The sequence below is a fragment of the Triturus cristatus genome, chromosome 7, assembly GCF_964204655.1.
Source record: "Triturus cristatus chromosome 7, aTriCri1.1, whole genome shotgun sequence".
Taxonomy (NCBI): Eukaryota; Metazoa; Chordata; class Amphibia; order Caudata; family Salamandridae; genus Triturus; species Triturus cristatus.
The window spans coordinates 408907379-408929646 of NC_140590.1; the positions used below are offsets into that span (position 1 = coordinate 408907379).

General features: G+C 44.3%; 1 protein-coding gene across 1 annotated transcript in view; it reads left to right on the forward strand.

The window, feature by feature from the left end:
* Positions 1 to 21996, forward strand: part of LOC146809806 (sulfotransferase 2B1-like) — a 496995-nt gene extending 474999 nt beyond the window's left edge. Inside the window, exon 7 of the mRNA XM_085614386.1 lies at positions 21527 to 21996. Within this exon, the coding sequence (XP_085470512.1) occupies positions 21527 to 21636 (110 nt within the window). The 3' untranslated portion in view covers positions 21637 to 21996. The remainder of the gene's footprint in view (positions 1 to 21526) is intronic.
* The last annotated feature ends 272 nt before the right edge of the window (positions 21997 to 22268 follow it).

Consider the following 22268-nt stretch of genomic DNA (forward strand, 5'->3'; position numbering starts at 1 on the left):
GTATAATGTAATTATCATGTAATTAAAAAAATAAAATATCTAAAAATAAATAGTTAAAACAATTTAGTAAATCAGTATAAAAAAAATCAGTATAACAGTTAATACATTAAAAATTGTCATTTACAAAACCTTTGAAATTCACTGAACAAACCATAGGTTTCAGGCCTTATATAGTTGGGAATTAGCATTTAAAAAACCTTTGAAATTCACTGAAAAAAACATAGGTTTCAGGCTTGATATAGTTAGGAATTAGCATTTAAAAAACCTTTGAAATTCACTGAAAAAACCATAGGTTTTGGGGGTGTTATAGTTAGCTGGACATTTTACTCGTACAAAACCATTGAAATTCCTCTGATATAGTTAGTTGTACTAACTACATCTCGTGCGCCCGCAATCCACTGCTGATGATGTCACATATTACATGAATATATATATATATATAATCCAACTTTCTCGCCTTGAACTCCATCCCTTATCCTGGCAAACAGTCGAAGCGGACCCAATTTGCTGGTGCTATTTTTATTTAATAAAGTGCCCTGCACCAACCGCCATGTGTGTGTGTGTATATATATATATATTCACTGAAAAAACCATAGGTTTCACACATGTTATAGTTAGCGGAAATTTTACTGATAAAAAACCAATGAAATTCCCCCGTTATAGTTAGTGCAGGCAACTATAACTCACGCGACCGCAATCCTCTGCTGATGCTAATACTGTATTTAGACACTTATTTGCCCATGTCTTCTTCCATACATTTTTAGCTATACATATATTACAAATATTTTTTTTTCATAAAGACACATATGTCATCAGCAGAAGATTGCGGTCGCGTGAGTTATAGTTGCCTGCACTAACTATAACGGGGGAATTTCATTGGTTTTTTATCAGTAAAATTTCCGCTAACTATAACATGTGTGAAACCTATGGTTTTTTCAGTGAATTTGCAAGGTTTTTTAAATGCTAATTCCTAACTATAACGTGTGTGAAACCTATGGTTTTTTCAGTGAATTTGTACGTTTTTTTAAATGCTAAGTTACTTTACGCCATTCGTGGCGTGCGCGCCCACTTAATGCAGTTCGTTCCGTGCGCGCACAGTGCGCTTCGCGCACCGTGCGCGCACAGTGAGCACGCGGTGCGCTTCGCGCACCGCGCGCCCACTTTACGCAGTTAGTGCCGTGCACGCACCGCGTGCCCACGTTACGCTAGATGGGCCATGTTCCGTGGGCATGTTCCGTGCGCATGTTCCGTTCACGTTCCGTTCACGTTCCGTTCCGTTCCGTTCACGTTCCATGTTCCGTGGCATGTTACGTGCACCCCGTGCCCACGTTACGCTAGATGGGCCATGTACGCACGATGCGCTTCGCGCACTGTGCGCACATGGCGGACATATGATGCACTTCGTTTTGAAAGGTAATATTTTAATTTTTCGTATATTTTATAAGCCATGCACAAATGGTGCCCTTCGGGCACCATTTGCACACGGGGTGGAGAGAGTGTGGATAATTTTTTTTTTTATTATTTTTTTTTTTTATATTTTAGTTTATCTCATCTCTAATAAGCCATGCACAATTGTTGCCCTGCGGGCACCATTGGCACACGGGGTGGAGAGAGTGTGGATAATTTTTTTATTTTTTTAATTTTTTACCGTACGCGTACGGTAAGCGTAATCGGCGAAATTACCGAAAAAATAAAAATTCCGTTTTTGGCCTTGGGGGATCTTTGGGGACTCCCTCAACATGGCTATGTGTGTGGGAGCTGTCTAAACAGCCCCTTTACATGTTTTTGGGCTTTATATTTTAGAAATCACTCTCAGTGCGAGAGAGAAAATGGCGGCTGCCGCTTCCTGGTTTCGGCCGATTCGAATGTTTACTAAGATCTAAGAGCCAATCAGAATCGCGCTCGCGCACGCCACCATATGCGTACGGTAAGCGTACCGTAAGCGCACCGTAAGCTGGCTCAGATATATATATTGATTTAAAGGCTATTTTCTCAGAATCTACTGAACAGATTTACACCAAACCTACAAAAGGCACTTCCTTGACCTGAGGACTACCTCTCTGCCAAATTTCTAGTAATTCTGTTCAGCCGTTCGGGCTGTAGCCCTGTCTAAAGGTCCTATGGAAAAATGCATGGGAAAAACGCGTTTTGGGACCCCCCTTTTATCTCAGCCCCCGCTTGACGAATCCCCCCGAGACTTTCAGGGTAGGAGCGGAGCGTAGCGCCCCACCTATTTTGAAAAATTTGCGAGGATTCGTCGACCGACGCCAAAGTTATTCAAAATAGAATGTTGCGGATTTCCTATGGAAACGTGGTCCTAACTATAACTACCTATTGGCGACCGCCAGTAGGTAATATATATATATATATATATATATATATATATATATATATATATATATATATATATATATATATATAAAGAAAAATATTGATTATTACCACATATTTTGTAGGTTCTAGTGGATGTGAACACACCTTTGAAATGAGCGAGAACTGGGGAAAGATAGGTGTTGATCCCATCTTTCCTGGAGTGTATTATATTTGTAGAAAGAATGTTCTTTATTGATTACCAAGATGTTAGTATGGAAGTTTTAACATGGGAGTCTTTTTCCAAAAGTTCATCATGTTAAAGATTTTGAAAGAGAAAACAAATCTGAGAATGGGAGAATAAAGAGAGGTGTGAGTGCAAGTGAAACAGTAGGGGATATTTTTGGAGTTTTAATTACTTCAGTTGGAGTAGCAGTAAACTCACATAAATGTAGATAACTTTGCATATAGTTGATAAATTAGCCACTAGTACAGCTGGGGCATTTTCTGTTTTAGATGTAGAAATTATTTCAATAGGATCAATGGTGACTCAAAATCAAGATGCCCTTGATATCCTTCTCGGAAAGGAGGGCGGAGGCTGTTGAATATTAAAGGTCTGACATCGTTGCACCTGCATACCAGATAAGAGCAGAGATTTGGAACGTTCCATCAAAAACATTAGTGACTTGAAATCAAATCTGCAAATATGAAAAGACAAACAATGAGTAAAAAGAGTGAGAACTGACCTTAAAATGTAAAATGAACAACATAAATATTATGATGAAATGAAAATCTTAGACGAGAGTAGAAGAAAGAGGTTAAAGATAACAAACTTGCAATTTGATGAGATCTGATGTGTAGATATTGTAATGGCTTGATTCGCCATCAGAGGGGGGCTTGATGAAACTAAATGTTTTAAAAATCATCTTACATGACACTTTTACTGATTCGGATACAAAAACCTGAATGTGCACATTACACAAGATGAATGAAGTGATACAGCAAGAGATACAAGTAAAGTAACAGCATTTTAAAAGCGTGCTTGAAAGAGTCAGTAAAGGAGAAAATGCATTGCAAAATATTTAAAATGCTTATTAATAGATTTAAATAACAAGATTACTCATGAAATTATGTTTTACTATTCCCATACTGATGATGAAAACTAATGAATCTAACGATGAGGCCTAACAGTTCTATTGCCTTTCATTGCAAATGTATTAGGGATCGATTGTGGTGCAATTGTGTGATAAAAATAGTTAGGAAATTAAAACTTACATATGTGATAGTAGAGACCCAATTTATTATAAAAAATCTAGAAACAAGTTTAGTAAAAATGTTTTTGAGAATAATTTACATGTATGGATGTTGAAAAATTTGTGGCAGTAGGCCATAACTAACGCTAATCAATTTCATGTAATAATACATTGGTGAAACATTCATTCTTCTTCTTTTATTATGTAATAATGATCCAATGCACTATATTTGATTTCAATTAAGTTTAATTGATTTAGACCTGATGTATGCATTTTAAGTTTAAAACGTGTTCTTTCTTGGGCTGCAATTTTTCTCTTATCAACACAATATTTAATTTGCATTTCTGCATTTGTGCATATTTCATTTTAAATACAAAGGACAAGTTCACTATGAGATGGCTCATGGGAAAGTCAAATCCATCCCAATGCCATTGACTGTTACATTGCATATTTGTTACTGTTGACAAGCCTGTGAAGGTCGGAAAACCAAGTCATACACATGAAGTGCCTGGGAAAGAATGCAGGATTAACTAAATGTATTTTTAGACTACATACGCAAACTAATCGTACGATGGACTGATTAGTGGATTGACACCATGTCATCAAGGTTTCATAAGGACTATAAAAGAAGAAACTCCAAAGGAGGGGCATCGCCATACATTTTTCCTTTTGATGCAATTCATTGTGTTATTTTTCATTCCTTGAGAGCGAACTGAACTCTTTTCCTATGATATTATAATAATCCTTTAAAATCCTATCTTGGACTGCCTTTTTGTTTTTGCAGCTGCATTTATGCAGTTGACCTGGAATCCTTCTTTGCAGAATGAATTGATTGAGCCTCATACTTGTTTTTGCCTATGCTCATAAACTTGCTCTTAGAGGCCTTTAAAATTGATTATTTTACCCCGTTGCTTTGAATCTTTAGATAGGACTGAACTATCTTTTATCTTTAATGGTGGTAGAAGTCTGTACCTTTATTTCTGATGTTTTGTTGAACCTCTGATGAAGTTTGTAGTTCTGCACTACATGCTTTAATAATCTTACCTGAAATGCTTAAGAAATTGCTTATCTGTTTCGATTTCAGAGCATTAATACAATAACTATCTAAATTGCCTGAGTCTATTATTGTTTCTATTATAGTGTCCTGAAGTTCTTTATTTGAAAACTGAGTAAAATTATTCTTTTGAACTAAATGTGTTGTAGGGAGAATCAGCAAATCTTTTCAGAATATCACGTTTTGCTTCTATTCTGAATCACAGTAGCAGAGCTTCTAGTGTCTATGGGCCCGATTCATAGAACTAACTTAAGACAAAATCCTAAACTTACTACCATTTTCTTATTCACAGAAGGCACTTACTCATTTTGGTATTCACAGAAGACACTTACTCACTTCGGTATTCACAGAAGTTAGGAGTCCTAACTTTAGGACTCCTAAATGCCTTCTGTGAATACCGAAAGTCTTAAAATTAGGATTTTTCTCAGTTTAGGAGTCCAAAAGCTAGGACTCCTAACTTTACTACTACTAAACTGAGAAAAATCCTAATTTTAAGGCTTTCGGTATTCACAGAAGGCATTTAGGAGTCCTAAACTTAGGAGTCCTAACTTTACTACTACTAAATTGAGAAAAATCCTTATTTTAAGACTTTCGGTATTCACAAAAGGCATTTAGGAGTTCTAAAGTTAGGAGTCCTAACTATACTACTACTAAACTGAGAAAAATCCTAATTTTAAGGCTTTCGGTATTCACAGAAGGCATTTAGGAGTCCTAAACTTAGGACTCCTAACTTCTGTGAATACCGAAATGAGTAAGTGTCTTCTGTGAATACCAAAATGAGTAAGTGCCTTCTGTGAATACCAAAATGAGTAAGTGCCTTCTGTGAATACCAAAATGGTAGTAAGTTTAGGATTTTTTCTTAAATTAGTTCTGTGAATCAGGCCCTATTATTTTAGTTAGCCCTAATTTCTTTAGGGGAACGTGTCTCTCCATTGCGATATTTTATTTTTACAGTATGGTGCTGAGAGTTGTGTATTTGAACCTGATTTCAAATTTGCGAGTTAGTCACAAATGAATGGTCCTCTTTGAGTGGCTAATGAAGTGTTTTGGACATTCTAATTCCCACCCCTCCTATTCATCAGAGGACCATATGCCTCTGTGAAGGGGGTAATGCTGAAATCAATCTAACTTTAGGGGGCCCAGTGCAGTTAAAGGGCTAGATTAGTAAATAGTGAGGTGAAAGTTAAACTTTAAATATTTATACTACTTACGATGGATCACACTCAAACAGGGTGGAAAAGCACACGGGGAAGAAGGTAGCTGATAATAAAGGAACACGCCTGGCTGCGTAGATCTGTATTCCAGGAGCCACCACAACCATAGTCACTAACAGACACCTATATTTTGCATGTAATACAATGCCATCCACAAGTGCCTACAATTTAAAAAACAACATGTAGTACAGCAGCAGCGAGAATATGAAAAATACATAAAAAAAATATACACTGAGCCTACTGCAAGGTAGAGTAGGCCCAAAACAGTACAACAACAGCACATTAAATAATTAACAAATCTGTACAAAAGTCACAAAAAACTGAAGGAAATGGAGAACAATTATTTATAACCCCAGGCATCCACCATCCTAAAAATGTGCAAACATTATTCCTTAAAACAGCTTTATCTCACATGGGGCTCTACTTCAAATTGCAGGCCATCCAACAAAGAAAAATAAAACAAGAAGTAGCAAAAATAGTGGTACCTGACCTCCATCAAGCAACAAACCTTTTGAAAAGTGATGCATTGAACTTACTTATTTTTTGCCCAAAAGGAAAAATTCCAAGGGTATGGATGCGCAGAGATTGCAGACAAAAAGAGAGTGATGCTTTTCCTCCAAAGTCAAAATAGCCAAGATCTGAATAAAGCAGAGCAAGGAGTTTTCAGGACAGGAAAAGAAAGTTGCTACCTAACCGGACCTCACTGCACTACCCCGCTTGGCGATTGCAGCATCATACGGCATGCCCACTCGGCGCCCTTTTCCGTGCGTACAATGCAGCCTAATTCAAGGCTCTGATTTCGTACAGCTTATTCCCCTATTCATGCTTCCCCCGAACGCCTACGTGCCATCAGGCATGCCTAACACTTATCCCGGTCCTCGGATCCAGTGGGGGGTGAGGCCTCGCTCTCCCCTACGACTGCCTCCCGGTTATTCGGACCCAAGCAACGCTCTTACAAACTGCTCTGTTTGGACACTTTTCTTCCTCATGTGACCATCATTGGCAGTCCACCCGGCAACCAACAGATTATGTTTTACCTTCAGCCTAGGTTGGGATACAGCTCCCTTCCATGAGCCCAGTGTCTCACACCTTGCATCACCAGCAACTTCCCAGGCATTTTTTGATTTTTTCATCCTGATCATGATTCCGTAACCGTCGTTGGGGATCGACACGTCGTTGACAACCACGTCTTAAACTCTAACCTTCATTTGAGATTTATGCGGATTATAAGATGATATTGTCATTCTGACTGTTGTTATTTCTTATTCTCACTATAAAGTCACTTTTTAAGTTTTATGCCTGAGGTAAGGAAATCTGTTGATTTCCTAAAACCCCGCCACGTCTTGCTCACTTTATGTTAATGTAATGTTTATGCTTTAATGTTTGAACTAAATCCTAATATTATCCATTTGGACACTATTAGACCCAATCCTGATTGGAGTGTTGTGGTTATACATATGTACTTTTCTTGAAAGGGACCGCTGTCTCTAATAACTTACTGAACAGTAGCCTCCCAGTTTCTTTATGTTAAAAAACTTAACAAGCATTGGTAAATGCATTAGGTTTCGCCTATGTGATTAATAATAGTCTGTTTTTTGTTGTAAGTTGTAGCTTCCTGAGTAGTTGTACAATATAAGTTACAGAAAGTCTGTTAAGGTGTTATGACATGTTTATGTACAAAAAGGCAATTTATTGTGCTGTTACTAGTGGTATCGTGCAGGTACTTAATAGCATTTTGTTTTTTAAATGAAATAAAAGTGAAAAATAATTGAATACATTGATGTAATAGCAATATTATGTGTTTAAAGGAGTTCTCACATCTTTTGGGCCCGCTGCCACTGCACCTGCAGCACTATTCAAATCATGGCCATAGTTCCTGCAAGATAACTGCATGTGTGACTGCCTGTTTAGTTGTAAACTATAACAATATTTGGTGTTTAGAGGAGTTCTGACATCTGTTGGCCCCTGTGCCAATGCACCAGCAGCACCATTGAAATCATGGCCCTAGTGCCTGCTAGATAACTGCACTTGTGACTGCCTGTTTAGTAGTAAAATTTAGCAATATTCTGCGTTTAGTGGGGCCTTTAGAACTGTTGGCTCTGGCGACACTGCACCTACTGCACCATCCAAATCAATCACCTTCTATATGCAAGATGAATGCAAATTGTGCCTGCCTGTATAGTAGTAAAATATAGCAATATTAAGTGTTTTGAGAACTTTTGGGCCCAGTGCCACTGCACCGGCTGCCCCATTCAAATTATGACTGTTGTCTGCAAGTTAGCAGCACTTGTGACTGCCAGTTTAGTAGTAAAATATAGCAATAATAGGTGTTTAGTGGGGTGCCTAGAGCTTTTGGTCCTGGTGCTACTGCACCTGCTGCACCATTCAAATCATGGCCCTTAGTAGTAAAATTTAGCAAAAATCCAGGTTTAGCGGAGTACCTAGAGCTTTTGGCCCCAGAGCCACTGCACCTGCTGCACCAGTCAAATCAAGTCACTTTTAACTGCAAGGTCAGTGCAATTGCCACTGTCTGTATAGTAGTCAAAAATAGCAATATTATGGGGCATATTCTCAAGGAGTTATCACTGAGTTATCGGCACTTTAGTGCGGCCAAAGTCACGATAAAGTTATCGCCCCATTCATAAGCTGGTGCTAACAGCCGATATCACCAGTTTTCCGGCGATAGCATCCTTAAAAAACATCGCCACGGATGACCCCGTCAACTATCGCTAATAACATGCCGAGTAGGCGTTCCCAAGCAAAAACCTGCAACAAAACTACACCTCAACATTCTCAATGACCAGCCAGATCTGCAATAAGAACACAAAACATGTGATAAGGCGCATTAGCAGCAGGAAATTATCACCTGCTCTGACCTGGTGCAAAGTCGGACGACAACCGGCACCAGACAAGGGAGCCCAGACCAGAGCCACACCTGAAGATCAACAGATGCCATGGAGCCACTGATCATACAGCACGGAACCCCAACAGGCCCACAACACCCACCGCCACCACACCCAACACCGTCACTCCCGTACCTCCCACCCCCCACCCCCGGAACACCTCAGAGGCAGCGCAGACCAAGATAGCAGACGTCCAGTACTCACACCAACCTCACAGACCCAACACCAGGGAATGTCATTGCCCACTACAGGTTCAAAAGGACAACCATCCTGACCACCATTGCCCACAGGGTGATGGTACCAACACAGCGGACAACCAACATCCCTCCGCAGATAAAGCTGCTGGCTGTGCTGCACATGTTGGCCTCTGGGACCTTCCAACCAACAACCGCCAGAGTCGGAGGAGTCTCACAGCAAGCCCAATCAAAGTTCACCACAACAGTCTTGGATGCCATCATCAGCTTGGTACCCTGTACCCATACTCCCCCCCACACTGCGCATGAACAGCTGGAGACCAAGCAAGGCGTCTACACCATAGCTGGCTTCCCGCACATGCCAGGGGGCAATTGACTGCACACATGTTCTTCCAGTGCCCCCTGGTGACACTGCACACAATTACCTCAATAGAAAGCGCATGCATTCTATCAATGTGCAGACAACAGTGGACCACCTGGGAATCGCCACCAACGTCATCGCCAACTACCCAGGTGATCGAACACTGCCAACAACTGCTCTGGTGTCACAAGCTCTGTGCATCGCGAGCCAACGACACGTGGCTGTGGGCCCTTGCTGACCGCTGCCTCGGGCCTACACTGCGATTGAGTCGGTCACACATTGGGAACTCAGGGCCTTATTTATGAGGCTTTGCGACAGTATTGCGCTTCCTTTGCGTCACTTTTTGTGACGCAGCGTAAAACATGCCTTCTGTTGTGCCCTATTTACAAAGTGCCGCTTAGATGCGTCCCTTTGTAAACCCCTCCGCTACATTATACCTGCGTCAGGTATAATATATGCAAGGTAGGCGTTCCCACGTAAGTAAGTCTCGTAGAAGTGACGCAGTGAAATCTACGAGATTTCACTGCGCCACTTCTAGGGTGCAACTGCGTCAAAATCTTACGCCTGCCTCACAGCAGGCGTAAGATAGACACAGGCCCTTTTACATGGGGCTTGCCCCATGTGAAAGGACACATTGCTAGAGTTGCGTCATTTTTTTGACACACTCCAGCAATGCGGCACTTTTGCACCTACAGATACATCAGAAATACTGAGATATCTGTAACTCCTTGTGACATGATGCATCATACAGTAAATATGACGCATCCATCATGTCACAAGGAGGGCGAACTGAGAAGTGACACATCGCTGATTTCATGCAGCGACGCGTCACTTCTCATAATGAGGCCCTCAGTCTTGATTTATTTATGGCAGCTTTCATATCATTGTACTGGCCTCATCGCAGACTGCATACCCCTACAGCTCCGGTGCCACTAAGTCTGTTCCCCGACAGCCATGGGGACTTTCTGGTTGAACTTTGGTGGTGACTGAGTCTATGGACTGGGGGTTGTCTTCATCATCATGTCGGGGATACTAGTTTTTTGGCAAAAATGAGGCTGTAGCATTCCAGTCCTCAATTTGCCGCTTCCGTGTGGCTATTCTCTGCATCATGCCCTGGAGGACATCTTCCACTGTCACCCGCAACCCTCCGCCACATTCACCTCGGACATTGATGAGGACCCGCTCAGCTCGCGTGGCCCATCTCACTGCACTGCAAGTTACCATCCCGTGGTGGTGTTTTGGTGCCGTCCCCCATGCATCCAGGGCCACTAAATCTGTGCAGCTCATTTCAGGGACCCTGTCCGGTGAGATATTGGGGTCTTCAACACCATGTGTCTGTGGCACTGCGCTGCCCGCTGCCTCCAGACTTAAATGTTGTCCACTAGGGCTCACTCTTCAAATCGAGTTCTGACCCGCCTGGACGTCGCATCACCGCAGTAAGCACACGCCACCACTGCCAGGACCACCTCCAAACGCGGTACTGGCAGACTAACGGAGTTGCTCACACCTGGCTGATGAGGGGTGAAACCCCGAAACCGGTCCTAGGATGCTTGTTTCCGGCCCAGGGAGGACCTGGCTTGGCAGTTCGGGCTGGACTGTTCCCATGAGGCACAGGGTCAAGACTGATTTGCATATGACCAGCTCTAAATAGGGGTGGCATGGTGAGCAAAAGAATGATGGATTTAACCCAGATCTCTTGACTGGGGGTGAATGTTTTGATTTGTTCTGCATTCCGTCCATCAATTGTGTCTCTTTTGCTGTTTCTGTGCATGAGCAGACCCAGTTGTGTCCTCTGTTCTGCAGTGTCGGTGTTGCACTTTGTGCAATATTGTCATCAGATGTGCTTTTATTGCTATGTGTGTATGCTGCAGTGTGCCACAGGGTTCAGGGACATGATTCAGGGTCATTGTGGGTGTGCAGTGTGCTACACATCTTTGTACATGTGTAACATTGTGCCCATCTCCCCCGTCCCCTCAGGCCCTGGTCGTTACTCATCCTGTTGATGTTGTGTCAGGTCCTATCGAGCGGTGTCCAGACACGCAACTCCTTGCGCCGTCACCACCCTGGTGACTATGACCTCCATTTCCTCCAGCTCCTCCTGTGGCACAGGAATCCCACCTCTTGTTGCCGTTGCTGCTTTCCTGTTGGCAGCGGGCTTTTCACATCATGCCAGCACCTCTTTTCCTCCTCCATAGACCTCCTCGACACTCCGACTGCATTCACGTTTGTAATTTTGACGTTCAGTGGGTGGTATTATTCTGTCACCTCTGTGACGCTGATCTGGTTTTCCAGCGGACAGCACCCCGTCTGCCTCTTCCTCTTCTCCATGGCCTTCCCCGACCACGAGGTTCCTTGCTGGTGGTCTGTGGGGCTTGTGGGGTTTGCGTTGGCCTCTGCACTCGGTCCGGGTGCATCCATTTTTTTTTTTTTTTTTTTAAACAAATCTTATTGAGTTATCCAAGGACAGAGGCACATACACATACTCAAAGAAAGCTGCATATAGACAGATTAAGTACAAACTTAGTGTTGAATAGGATATTACAGCACCACAAGGCAGCACCAATCAACTGCAAGCAACAAAGAAAGGCACTCCCGCCTACCATAGGGAAATGTAATCAAATTGGGGGGAATCCCCGGCGCCTCTTTCGCCGTCGGGCAGTAGGAGTTAACAAAATCTATTAATAGGTATCCCTCCGATCAACTGCTGCAGCCTGGAACTCACCTGTCCCCACACCCCCCCCTACCCCAACTAACCCCTCCTCCCTCTCCCCCCTCCCCCTCGGCATGCCACCGAGCGAAGACCAGATTCCGGGCTAAAGCCACTGGCAGGATAGTGATAGTTCACAGTGCATGCATTCCGAACCGCCAATGCCTGTGTAAGGGACAAGTATTCACCAAAGAGCATACCATTGTATCGGCACCCCACTCCATGCTACATCAGTGCCACCAAGCCTTAAGCATCCGCTGCTGACTCCCCCCGGTCAGAAGAGCCGTCAGTATCTTCAGGCGGGTGTTTTACCAGCTCCACCAATGCAACCCACGCTCGCGCCATCTCCAGAGACCTGTCACTCCCAGTGCGGGCGGCCATACGCAACCTTCAGTTCCCCTCTGCCTCTGCCCATTTCACTAACTCCCTAGTCCATCGCGCCAAGTTGGGACCCGTCCTTGACTTCCAGTGGCTAGTAATCTCCCTCTGGGCCAAGACCAGCCCCAGGTCAAGAAACTTGCTAGTAATTTTGGTCTTGGCAGTGTGTGGAAACCAATGTAACAAACAACAACTCGCCGTCAATGCTACATCTCTTTCAGTTGCGGCCGCCAATCCAGACGTCACTCCCCGCCAGAACTCTCCCAGGAGCGGGCAATCCCAAAGCATGTGGAGGAACCGTGCCCCCTCCAGGCCGCACCGCGGGCACGCTGCCGAAACCCCGAAGTAGTCACTCCGGTCCGGGTGCATCCATGGTGCTACGCAGTTTATTTTTTTCTCCCTTTTTTGTTTTGCTTTTATAGTGCATTTTCCCGCATGATGCGTGGGCAATGCAGGCCTGTCGCTGGTTTTCGCTGATTTTTGTATCGCAATTGGCCTCATCACAGCTTTTTTTTGCGTTTGTTTTTTGCATTTTTGCGGCGTCGCGTTGACTTTATCGCGGACATTTGACGCATTATCGTGAGCCTATCACCTGGTACCGCCGGCTTGTGAATACCACGTTAACGTTGTGTTAATTTCACGCGATTGACTGCGATGTGAAGAGTTGCGTTAAGCTAATTTTGCGATGGATATCACACGTTCTTGAGAATATCCCCCTATGTGTTTAGAGGAGTTCTGAAAACTTTTGGGCCCAGCACTACTGCACCTGCTGCACCATTCAAATTATGACCCTGTTGTCTGCCAGGTAACTGCACTTCTTGTTGCCTGCTCAGCAATAAAATATTACAATATTAGGTATTTAGTGGGGTGTCTGGAACTTTTGGTCCTGGTGCCACTGCACCTGCTGCACTATTGAAATCATGACCCCAGTGCTTGCTAGATAACTGCACTTATGACTGCCTGTTTAGTAATAAAATACAGCATTATTTGGTGTTTAGTGGAGTTGTGACAACTTTTGACCCCGGTGACACTGGACCGGCTGCACCATTTAAATCAAGCCCCTTTCAATTGCAAGGTAACAGCAATTGTGACTGTCTGTTTAGTGATACAATATATCACTATAAGGTGTTTAGAGGAGTTCTGACAACTTTTAGGCCCGGTGCCACTGCACCTGCAGCACCATTCAAATCATGACCTTGTGCCTGAATGATAACTGCACTTATGACTGCCTGTTTAGTAGTAAAATATAGCAATATTTGGTGTTTAGTGGAGTTATGACAACTTTTGGGCCTAGTGCTACTGCACTTGCTGCACCATTTAAATTAAGCCCCTTTCAGCTGCAAGGGTGCTGAAACGGTTACTGCCTGTTTAGTAATAAAATATAGCGATATTTAGTGTTTAGAGGAGTTCTGACAACTTTTTGGCCTGGTGCCGCTGCACCATTCAAATCAGGATCCTAGTGCCTGAAAATAGCTACACTTGTGACTGCCTGTTTAGCTGTAAAATATAGCAGAAATCTGCATTTAATGGGGTGCCTGGAGCGTTTGGTCCCGGTGCCACTGCACCTGCTGCACTGTTGAAGTCATGACCCTAGCACTTACTAGATAACTGTACTTGTGACTGCCTGTTTAGTTGTGAAATATAGTAATATTAGGTGCTAAGAGGAGTTGTGACAACCTTTGGACCTTGTGTCACTGCACCTGCTGCATCATTCAAATAATTTCCCTGGTGCCTGCAAGATAACTGCACTAGTGACTGCCTGTTTAATAGTAAAAAATACCAATATTTGGTGTTTATTGGAGATATGACAACCTTTGGCCTCAGTGCCACAGCACCTGCTGTACCATTTAAATCAAGCCCATTTTAACTGTAAGGTAACTACACTTCTGGCTACCTGTTTAGTAGTAAAATACAGCATAGCTCTTGTATAGTAACTTTGGGTCCGATTCACAGAACTAATCTGAGATAAAATCCTAAACTTACTACTTTTGGTATTCACAGAAAGCATTTAGTCGTAGTAAAGTTAGGACTCCTAACTTTACTACTACTGAACTGAGACAAAATCCTAAGTGTACAACTTTCGGTATTCACAAAAGGCATTTAGTAGTAGTAAAGTTAGGAGTACTAACTTTACTACTACTAAATGCCTTCTGTGAATACCAGAAGTAGTAATTTTAGGATTCTATCTCAGATTAGTTGTGTGAATCTTTATTTTTAACGTGCAGTGTTTATTACAACATTTAGAATCTGATCATAATGACCAAATAGATTAAGTTGAAAAAATTTGAATTCGATAAGGCCTACAAAGTGCAAAGAAAGGTACTAAGGCATGAATAGGAAATGCCACAAACATTCTAAGGCTAAAGCCTCTGCTTTAGACAACTAAGTAATAAAAAGCAATGGTTCAAGCATACTTTTCGAAGCTGTCTGGCTTTTCCGTGGGAAGACATCTTATCTTGACAGTGAATGGGGCTTAAACAGTGTGAACAGCTTTATTAGAAGTATTGTAAATGCCAGGGGAAGTTAGCAAAAAAAACTTGGCCACGGTAACTGATGGGAGCCCCCTTTTAAGATATATTAAATACAAGAGATTTCACATGCACAGCGCAAGAGCTTTGCATACAATACCTAAAATGAGTTTGATGCTGAAAAAATTACCCACATGGTTTGCTCGGTGAAAAATTCAGCTCGAAAATATATTTTCATGTTGATTTTCTGGTCTTTAGTGTTAAAAGAATTTCCACTCCAGATCGGAAATGTAGTTTTGAGCTAAATAATTACCTGAAGGGTTAGTTCGGGTAAAAATCATCCTGTAATAGTGTTGTATATCTGTGTTGAAGAGTTGCTGCTTATGTTCAGAAGATGTCTCTCCTGTTTGCCCCAATTGCAGTGTTTCCATGCATGCTGTGTTACGATTTCCTTCTGAACGTGATTTTTGTTACACAACCTGCAATAATGGTGCACTCTCGGTACTTATGAAAACATTTTGTTATGGGAAATCACCAAAATTATGCAGCAAAATGTAAATGTTGCCCAGGCCCACATGAGACAAGGGTGTATAACGGGAGAATGCATTTGCCACAATAACTTTGACATTTTTTAGAATTAACAATATTTTGAAATACAAACTATCAACAGCGTAGATATGCTCTCCAGTGTAAGATGAAACAAATGTTGGATGAGTTCTTGTTTCCATACACAAGCAGACCTTTCTATATATTAAAACATGTCCATAAACTATATGTTTATTTGTCATATGTGATAAAACGTGAACATTTATTAATCAATCCATGTCTAAATTGTTGATATTTTGTATTTCAGGATTTTGCTTAATCTAAATAATGTCTTTTATTGTGGCAAATGTATCCTTCCATTAAACATTGAGTGCAATATTCTCTATATGCAAGGGCTTTTACCTTGTCAGGTGCATTTTGTAGCCACTTGAAGTATCCTTTTAACAATAGAGTATTGCCCTATTACTTACTGGTAATCTTCATTACTCCTGGTCACGTTGTTCTCGTCTCATTCATTACATATGGAGATAACTATCTCCCAGACGGAAAATAAAGAACTGAGGAATGCTGGAATCCCTACCCCACCCTTCCCACTGGTAATACTTAACTAGTACTTACCCAGCATTCTTCCTAAACTACCAAGCCACCAACAGGAAGGCTGGACGAATGGAGGGAGGAAGGGAGAGAGGGGCGTAATGAATGGGCCGAGGAGTAATGAAGATTACTGGTAAGTGATAGGGCATTACGCCCATGTCCCTCTAGTCTTAGTTCCATTCATTACATATGGAGTATACCAAAGCCAGAAAGCCGGCCTTCTGAACTCCCACACAACACTCAGGAAACCAAACCAAAAATAGCATACCATGCAAAGCAAAAGGGAGAACCACAGGAAAAAGAAGCAGGGTCACAGCCCACAAAACTCCCAACCATACAACAGGGTCGCACTCCCAGAACCAGCAGGAGATGACCAAGCAAAGGAACAGGCTGCCAACCACCCAGAGGACAGTCAACCCACACTAGGAACACCCTAAACCAACACCAATGGAGGAACCCCCAGAAGCAAGCAACAACTAAAGGACAGTGAAGAGGCCACACACGTAAGACGACCCTGAAGTGTACCGACACACCAGCAAGCCAGACTTGAGACACAACCAAAGCCAAGAAGAACCAGAGAAGGCACCAGCGGCACCAAGGAGGCAGGCAACCACAGGAAAAAAGGACAAGCGAGGCAACCAGGCCCCACCACCCCAAACCCCCATCACCTCAAAGCGGAAAGTAGACAGCCACGAAGACGACAAGGCAAGGACAAATGAAACTAAGGCCTTAAGGAGGCTCCCCTGAAAGACCCCAAGGTCAAAGGCAAAGCCTCAGAATGGAAACGGAGGCTGAAGCAACCACCCCACCACTAGGAGGGCTAGAACAGACACAGCACCACATAGGGCACAGAAAATCTGCAAGGGTGCCTACCGGGCCACCGGGCCACCGGCCCACCACACCCACAGCACCAAGCGGACCCACAGACCCAGCAGTAGAGCCAAGAGAGAGCGTGCCCAAACAGACACTGGAAGGAACACTCCAAAAAGTTGAAAGAAAAAAAACACAATCACCCCCAAAAGCGAGCCGAGGAGAAGCAATGGAGGACCCAAAAGCCCCCCATACCCCAACCAGGCCCTGAAGGGAGACAGAGCCAACCATGGGACCAACCCCAACACCACTGGGGAGTCCCATAACAGACCAGCCAAAAAGATGAGAGGGTCAGCCAAAAGAGCAGGGCACAAACCCAGAGGACCAACCAAAGGCAGGGCCACACAGACCAAACCAGGAAGTGAGGAAGCATCGACCAAGAGCAAGCCTCCACCTACCAGACAGAGCCTGCCCCTAGATATACCAGAGGCCACCACCACCAAAACCCCCCAAAGGAGGGCCAGGCCCCAGAGCAGAAACGTCCAGCACCAACCACCAGAAGGACAGGACGACCGCCAAGCACCCCCAACGGAAGACGGAGACGGAACCGGAGCACAGAGACTGGCCAACAGACCCAGACCGAGTCACTCACAAAGAAAGCAAAGAACACCTGGATACCACCGCCGGAATCCCGCCCAACAAATGCACTGCCACGGCTAGAAGGAAGCAGGCCCAACAAGCACCAGAACACCAGCTGCCTGAAAACTAACTATAAGAACTGGGCAACCAGAAAACACATTCCAAACAAACAGGAACAGGCAGGGGGAGGACCAGTGTCCAGAACCCAGTGAAGCACAACTCCCCACCAGGAACGAGGCCATCACAGGGACCCACCCAAGGAAAACCAAGGGACAGACACTACCAGCCCCGAACCGGACCGCACCAGACCAGATTACTGCCACCAGAGAGAAACTAGAGTGGGGTGAGGCAAATCCCCAAGGCCACCGAGGCCAGGGAAACCCAAAGCCCACAGGGAACACCCTGCCCCAAACCCGACACACCAAGGATGACACCCGGAACACAAAACCCAGGGACCGACAGAGGGCTGAGAAAAACAGCACTGGAGTAGACCAAGCCACAGGTCACCGGAGACAAGCCACACCAACACACCACAGACCCAACAGGTGGGATAAGGACCACAGGACACCATGGTCCCAAAAACAGCAGAAACCAAGCACCATGCCAGGACCACAAAAACAGGAGAACAAACAGGGTGGCCAACAGCCCCACCCCACCGACGTCCCCACAGGCACCCAAGAAGCCAGCCGACTGAACCACAGACCTGTCCCAACACTGAGCCCCCATAGGCCCAGAAGAGAGGCACAGGGCCAAACGGTCACAACCCAGAAACCAACCACCAAGAGCAGAGAGAAGCAACTGGGACCCACCACCACCAGGCCACAGCAGCAACAAAACATGCAGCCGGGAAACCAGGACAGAACCCAAGCAGCCCTCACAGGCACGCCAACGCCATGGCCCAACCCACACCCGGTAAAGGCAGGTGCAGAGCAGCAGCTGAGGAAACGACTGGGAGGCCGACCTGTACCCCAGCCACTTCAGAACACCCAGACCACCAGTGGGCCTGGAAGAACTCCCAAGCCAGTAGTCAAGAAGAGAAAGGGATGGCAGAAAAAACCCACAGGCAGACACCCAAAGGCGACCCTCAAGACTCCAAGGCCCCAACGGTGGTCACTGCCCGGAAGCAAGCCCCATCAAGAACCAGTAGGCCAACCCAACTGGTCCAGGCCAACTAGACCCCCAGGGTGACACCATACGGCAAGGGAGAACAAGCCCAGAGGACACAAAGCTGTACATCCCACCAAGGAAGCAGAGGTCCGAAGAAGGACCAGCCAAAACTGGAGCCAGGCACACACAGCAACAGCTGGGCAACCAAAAAGCCCAGAAAGTGAAGGGACCCGGGAACCAGAGGTACAAAAACTCAATCCCCTAGGCACAACTCCCTGTGTGGAGAAAGTCAGCAGGAAGTTGGGCAGGATCCAAGGAATCACACCCAACAGCAAGACCCTGCCCCAGATGGAGATGTTTCATGACCCCACCACCAACAGCAGGGACCAAAAGCCAGCCACAGAGATGACATAGAAAACAGAGGGCCATGCAACCCAAGCCAGGGACTCCCAGCCTCACCAAACACCACAGTCCCTGGCCTAAAGCAGCACACCACCAAAAAGAAGGTGGAAGAAAAACCGCTATGCGGATCCAGCACACCAGCCGCAAAGGACCGGCCAGTGACCTCCGTGCCGCAAGTCAGGAGGCACCAGAGAACACCCCGCAGAGACAGCCCAGCTGTCAGAGGGCGAACAGGAAGACCGCCACCCCTGACCAGCAGGAGCAGCCACCAGCAACATCCTCATCCCGTTCTGTACACAGACAGAAAAAAGAATAGGCGGAATACTGGGTAAGTAATGGTTAAGTGGGCAGGGGTGGGGTAGGGATCCCAGCATTCCTCTGTTCTTGTTGCTGTTTGGGAGATAGTTATCTCCATATGTAATGAATGGGATGAGGACTAGAGGGTCCTCGGGGTAATATAGGACATAGCAATACAGCATAAAGCCCGTCCTCCTTTTTTATGAAACAAATTAAGCTTATGTCAACCATAACCTTTGCTATCTCAGACGTGGAACACTGACAAGACCCTCCTTTCTACTGACAGCTTGTGGCCCATGTCATTGTTTGGCTGGAGCCGATGATCTGCAGCCAAAATGTGATCAATCAATCAATCAGGGGAATTATAAGCGCACTACTCACCCGTGAGGGTCTCAAGGTCCTGGGCAGGGGGTCTTCCAACAGTCCGTATTAGTCAAAGAGCCAGGTCTTCAGCACCTTCCTGAGGTGCCTTCGACCTCCCGCGGTTTCTGTTCTCTTTTCAGCCTTCTCTCCAGGGTTGATCATTTGACTGGGCTATGCAGGGCTGGGATTCACAGCTGACAGACCACAGGACACATAGGCGAGACAGTCCCCCATTTTACGTAGTGTTGAAGAATGCTACGCCAAGTCACGCCAAGCATTGTGTGTTACCTAAATACACTACTGGGCGTGAGGGCACGCACATTGGCTCAGACTTGTCTCGTAGGTCACAGAGGATGTACTTGTTTATTTCGCTGTCAGATTTCATTCAGTTGTGTTCTTTCATTACATGCTTTTAATGCTACAGGTTTAGAAATGCGTGTCCCGGTTTCCCAAAATTATAACAGCTATTAATGCAGCCACTCTCTCTTAAAGGGGTAGAGAATACTTCCAGTAATAAATGAGGGCTTTCCATGAATAACTTTGGAGCAGCATACAGTGTTCCCAAGCAAAGCTGTAATTCCAAACACAGAAATTCACAAGATGGGCGCAAAGCCTGTGATTTTACAAACTGTAGGCTCTGGCTAAAGGGTTACGGAAATAAAAGCATATTTCTGAAGACAGAGGAATATTATTTAAGGGTGGTAAAGCACTGTTGGTGAGATGACATACATGTAGGCCTTTGTTGTTGTTAACCCACCCGGAAACTCTCATAAAGTCTGTTGACGCATGCACACAGCCCATAGATGTTTGTAAGAGAATAAACTACTGGAGAAGTTCGAGTTTGGCAAGCAGCCGACCCATCTTTCGGGATGTCGAAGGACATGACTATCTCCTAATATTTTGGTGATTACTGTTGGTGTTGCCTTCAGAGGAACTGATGTCACAGCGGTTCCTCTGAGACACTGGAAGTGTGGTGAGCGGTGTCAGTCTATCAGATCAATCTTTTTTGCTGTTCAAAAACAAACACCAACAGTTGGAGTTTTGTATTTGAAAAATAAAAAAGCGAATGCCCCCTCCGATCCTTGGAGTTTTCTCCCAGGGTATGGTAGTCATCTTAGTTTTCTTTTTTCCTGTCCGTCACTGTCAGGGTTTTCCTGTCAGCGACTGGAGGTAAAAAAATAAATCAGGCCATATATAGGGAGGCTGGTCTGTTGTCAGACCGGCCCGACTCCATCTGCCCATCAGAGTAAATTTTCTGACCGTGTAACCAATGAGCCACTGCTATATTAAAGATCATGGTCCGCCCTCACTATAAGTAGAGCCAGCGAATCGAAGATTTGGCTGTCAGAGTACTCTGCTGTGTTTGTGGCAGAATACCACGTCCACCAAACTATGGGGCATATTATCAAGCCAGGCGATAAAATTATTGCCGCTTTAGCGGCAGAAAACTGCCGCTAAAACGGCGATAATGGGCTTGATAATATGCTCTATGGAATTCCATTTGAAGCCCATGTTAGATGTCCTTCACATTTAAATGTCCTTCAATAGCAATTCCACAGAGCATATTATCAAGCCCATTATCGTAGTTTTAGCGGCAGTTTTCTGCCGCTAAAGCGGCGATAATTGTATCGCCTGGCTTGATAATATGCCCCTAAGAACCTGGCCCTTAGTTATCAGTCACTCGTTCAATAATATTGTCTTTTATACGCATTTGATGTAATTGTAACCTTCCTTTTCTTTGACTGTAGAGTAGAATGGTTAGATAGTTTAGAAGACTGTTTAATAAAACTTCTCAACAATATTGAATCCTCATATAGCACCCATTTGTTTCAACCAATCCCATGCTTGAATTTCCTCACTGAGCCACTTCCTGCATTTTGATTGGCTGTGTCATATTACTTAATCTGCTCTGTCTGTGTCTTGCAGGGATCACTGGGGACTGGAAGAACCACTTCACAGTTGCCCGGAGTGAGAACTTCGACCTCGTTAATCAGGAGAAGATGAAAGACCTGGCAACTATGTTTACCTGGGAATAAAACACACTTGAGTGGAGTGCCCTGAAAACATACCAGTGAATAATCTGCAACAGGCGAGCCTCTTCCTACATCTGACAAAATCAAGGGTGCTCAGAGTTGAACGAAGAGAGGAAGGTTTATGCAGACCTTCAGAATAACCACAGACTGCAAAAATGATGTCCCTTTAGATTGAATGCATGCACATTTATTTTCTAATATTTAGAAATACTGTATCGACCCGGCAAGTTTGGACCTTAATTAAACACCTCTGGGTTTACGAATTGTGTACTATTTTCTTGTGTTTTGGAAGATGCAAACCCAGATTAATGAAACTGCCTACATTAAGTTGCATAATTCCTTCGCAAAGGATTGTCAATACCATGAACAGAACATGTATGGCTTCAGAAGCATGACTTATAGAATGTGTCATGTAAAGGAGAAAATTGTGCACCTTCACGGTTTACTGACCCACGGAGTGTCATTTTAATAAATCAAATGGCACCTGTTTTGAAATGCTAATTAACTGTAAACAAATCTCAGAAGCACGATGGAAAATATAGGCAGACCACCTAATGAGAAAGAGAGGAGAAGGTAGTCTGAACCATATTCTTAAAGCATGGCTCTGTGTCCTAACTACCTACAAATCATCACTG